Source organism: Vanessa tameamea, chromosome 8 (genome assembly GCF_037043105.1).
Source record: "Vanessa tameamea isolate UH-Manoa-2023 chromosome 8, ilVanTame1 primary haplotype, whole genome shotgun sequence".
Classification (NCBI taxonomy): domain Eukaryota; kingdom Metazoa; phylum Arthropoda; class Insecta; order Lepidoptera; family Nymphalidae; genus Vanessa; species Vanessa tameamea.
In genome coordinates, this window is record NC_087316.1 from 4,501,221 (window position 1) to 4,505,476 (window position 4,256).

The 4,256-nt window shown below is 30.5% G+C and overlaps 1 protein-coding gene across 2 annotated transcripts; it reads right to left on the reverse strand.

Annotated features, from left to right (window-relative positions):
* Nucleotides 1-804: 804 nt before the first annotated feature.
* LOC113400121 (protein-lysine N-methyltransferase EEF2KMT) lies at nt 805-2,291 on the reverse strand. 2 transcript variants are annotated; one of them, XM_026639569.2, is made up of 5 exons: nt 2,058-2,291; nt 1,640-1,957; nt 1,302-1,560; nt 999-1,214; nt 805-921 (listed from the first exon to the last, which is right to left on the reverse strand). In XM_026639569.2, the coding sequence occupies exons 1-5, from the start codon at nt 2,124-2,126 to the stop codon at nt 815-817; spliced, it is 969 nt and encodes a 322-aa protein (XP_026495354.2). In that variant the 5' UTR covers nt 2,127-2,291; the 3' UTR covers nt 805-814. The 2 variants fall into 2 exon arrangements, with proteins under 2 accessions (XP_026495354.2, XP_064071587.1); XM_064215517.1 differs by having other exon boundaries at nt 1,640-1,970; nt 2,058-2,279.
* Between the last annotated feature and the right edge of the window lie 1,965 nt (nt 2,292-4,256).

Here is a 4,256-nt window from a genome sequence, read left to right on the forward strand (position 1 = left end):
TCCTCAAAGCATGATATATGGCACTGGTGCTGTGGTCCTTGTGTGATTAAAAATATAATTTTTGTGTTGTTTTGTTCATAACTCTAAATTAATGACCCATTCGATATTTTTTTGTATCCAGTGAACACTGAATATTTCATAGGATCAATTTCTTTGTCGCTTGGCTTTTTAACTCTTCCACTATTTTATTGCTATAATAATAAGAATTAATTTTTATAGTTGAATGGGGACCGCACAAAATCCAGGACGCAGTGTGGCTGCAAGGCCGGCTTATCGCTTCGAGGGTGTAAGCACGTCGCTGCTGTTGCCATTTTCATTAACAATGAAAGTTCAAATTCGAAAACTGATCCGCCACAAGTTTGGAATCAACCAAAGAAGAGTCAGGTTTAAAAATATAAAAAAGGTGCTACGATAGAAAGTCTCTTTTCTACCACGAAACGTTTGATCGATTGGAATCATAATCACACGGGCATCTACTAACTTTCCGAATGAGCCGCGAGGGCGGCGCCACATGCGATGCGCACGGGGCCTATTACCGTCGGATTATTACAGTAAAGCTAATGTACCTGTATTTGCACACATTTGTGCACTACATATATTTATTTACTGCGTCCATCGCCCTTGAGATTAGTCGCCGTGGCCGAAATTATTGTAAAATTAAAGAATATTAGAAAACGCAACGGTTTCACAATTTTAAAAACAAAAATCTCAGTATAGTAAGGAAATAAATAATAATTATGATGACAAAAGTAAGCCATTACTAATTAATATGTGTACCTATGTTTAAAAAAGGAATATTAAGAAAACATAGACACTATGATATTTTATTTATTTTTAACAAACATCTATTGATAGAATTATCCCAATCTATTAATCCATTATTGGATAAATTTATCTCCTCATGTTTAAAACATTTCAACTCTGAAAAGAAAACAAAAAAATTTAAAAAGTTGAATGATATTAAGTTATTATCAATATATAACCTAATGGATACATACCTAGTTCCTTTAGAAATTCATTAAATGTATCTTGATTTCGTATGACACTGGCTATGTATATATCTACATTATTATTTATCTTGTGGATCATTAAAAGTACATTTAACAATGACTGCAATATTGATGGGTCATATACTATATCAGCTCCAATAACAATATTTGGTATATAAGGTAATGATAATTCTTCCGTATCATTCCAATCCAACAACATGACACCTAAATATGTTATTCAGTATTAGAGATTACACAAGAACATTTTAAATAGCCCATACATACAATTTTTATTTATAAAAAATATCCAACCTATTGATTTGCCTCCGTTTGTGTACATATTTGTTTTAATATTTTCTTTCAAACAAAAATCTGATAAATTTACTTGAATGTTATTATTCATTGTATTCAATACATCTGAATGGCAATCAGTCATTATCATGGATGTTATATCACATAGTTTAGCAACAGTTATGCCAGTGAATCCAACGCCAGACCCTAGTTCAAGAACATTCTTGTTAGAAAATGTTTCTTTATGACACAAAGCCCAATCTGATAGCATAAGAGCAGCCTAAAATAATAATTGAAGTATTTTAATTCTTACTACTAGTAATAATAATACTTAATTTGGAGTACATATTTATCTTTACCTCCCAAGTCTTTAAGCCAGTAGTCCCATTAAGTACCATGTTTTTTGTTTCCTTGATGGTTATTATATTATTAAAATCATTCCCAACTACATAGTGGCGGTAACAAAAATCATTTATGGAGGTTTTCATGATATTACATAGGAATGTATACATATCGTCATGGACTTCTTGTTCAGGTTCTAATGATTGTATTAGCATTTTAAAAAAGCGGACACAAAAATCTCGATGGCAAGGGTATTTTTTAAAAAGAGCGGTTTTTACGGTTTGCTTTAAAAATAAGTCTTGATTTTCCCAAGTCATTTTTTTTATTTCTTCGGGCTGAAAAATGTAGCTAATTAATTAATTTTAAGATTTAATTCAAAAATGTTTAGGTAAGTACAGGTACTTATTATTCATGATTTTTTTAAGATGAACTTACTTTCAGATTGCAATGTAGGCCTTTAAAAAAAGATAAAGAAAGCTTTTTAATTAAATTATGATCCACCATATTGCTTTTTTGTTTTGTTTAAATACAATGTATGTATTCTTTTTAAATTCTAACCTATTCAAGCAATTTACATGTGAATGTTTGTTGTCATTCACTTAACTTTTTATTTTATTTCTGTAATGTAATCGGTAATTCAGTGTTGACAAATCGTGCCTTTATATTTAGCATAGGCATGGCGATCTGAGATCGATTAATCGAAAGTTCGATTTTTCGAGATTTTTTTAATCGATATGTAGTACTAGATCGATTCATTGAATCGATACATCACCCTTTAAAATCGACATTCGATTTTTTCTGTTTTGGTATAAACCATACCATTAGTTGAAGGTGCCGGTATTACAAGAGTGCTGCCGGCTGCCGATTAATTATTCGAAATCTCGCGAGATGGCTGTGTCTTTAGTCTACTTCGCCTCACTTCTCTTCAATAAAAAGAAAATTACGTTTATAATCTTTGACTTTTTGTATCTGTGCTGTGATTGTCATTACGTCATCATTCATTCATTTGTTGTTTGATTGCGTGACTGTTTGCTTATTAAACATACTGTGACTAGCGAAATAAATACAAATTTTTATGTAGTGTTTGTTGCGGAATAATAACTAATTGAGAGTACGTAAGGAAAGCGCTCCTCATTTTTTAAAGAACTTTAATTGTAGACGGCTTAAAGAAAAGATTTGGGAGTGTCGAGCAAGTTCATTTGTTGGCTGCTGTGACCATTTTAGATCCTAGATTTAAAAAAAGTCATTTTACTGACCATGTAGCCTGTTCACGAGCGATAAATAGAATCAACACTACAATTTCAGATATTACTCTGCAACAACTTTCACAAAATAATATTGAGGAAGTCGATGCTATAGATGGTACTGATAATGATATGAATAAAGGAATTTGGGATTTTCATAAGATGTTGGTGAAAAAGCAACTTTCTATGTGTAATTCACTTGCACAGGAAAGTCAAGGCTTAAATGAAGAATTCAAACATTATTTATCGTAGGCAGTTGTGCACTGAAGTATGATCCTATACTTTACTGGCAAGAACAAAAAAACTCTATTTATCACCATGTTCACTCAATAGCCATGATGTATGATGAGTATTGTGGGATCATCTGTTCTATGTTTGTTTTTAAAAAGTTTAGATATTAAGCATTGGGAACTATAAGCTAAATTAAACTATTTGTTTTGTGAACAATCAATTTTTAAAATAATGTCTTGTTTTCTACCTGATCTGATACTTTGATATGGAAATAAAAATAATTGTTATTATCGAATTCCCTGATTTTACTGATTAAAAGATCGTTGTTTTGTTTTTTGTCTTGTGTTTAATAAAATTGATTTATACTTACATTGTAAAAGCAAATTTGAAAAAAGATCGATTTTTTGGAAATCGATCTTTTAGACCTCGATATTTTTGTGGATCGATTCGTCAGGTCACGATTCGAATCGATCTAAAAATCGATCTTTTTCGAAAGAATTACCATCCCTAATTTAGTAATATGGTGACAAAATGTCAAAAGTTTTGAAATGTTTTGTACCGTCGAGAACAAAATTGGCAAAAGTGGCAATAGGTTATACTATGGTCTATTTTGTTAAATAGTCTTGGAAAAATGAAAAAAAAAATTTGACTAAGAAAAATTTAAGAACATATAAAATCTTTCTCTAATACCCTTTAAATTGAATAAAAGTATAAGTATTTGTCATAAAAATTGGTCAAATTACCTTTTTATATTTTGATAATGCTTAGCAAAATTGGTCTATATATTATACCAATAGTTCTTATTAGTACTTTATAAACTCGACTCAAGACATACGTCCTTAAGCGGGAACTCATATCAGATCTCATTAACTTCCTAAAGTCGTTTTGTAATGCTTCATAAGCATCCAAGGGTAAATTTATTGCTTTTCGATAATTAGACATCCTTTCTTTCTTTATAATAGCCAAGTCAATTACATCAACTTGTAATCGATAATATATACAAAATGAAGATAACACGACAACAGAAAAAATATAACTAAAAACATATTCTGGGCTGTATGTAAAACAATTTTGCCTTTTCGAAGACGATAGGTATAGTTTAGAAAATAATTTGTCAGTGTCACTGACAATTATTGTCAATTGTCAAATTATCAAAGGA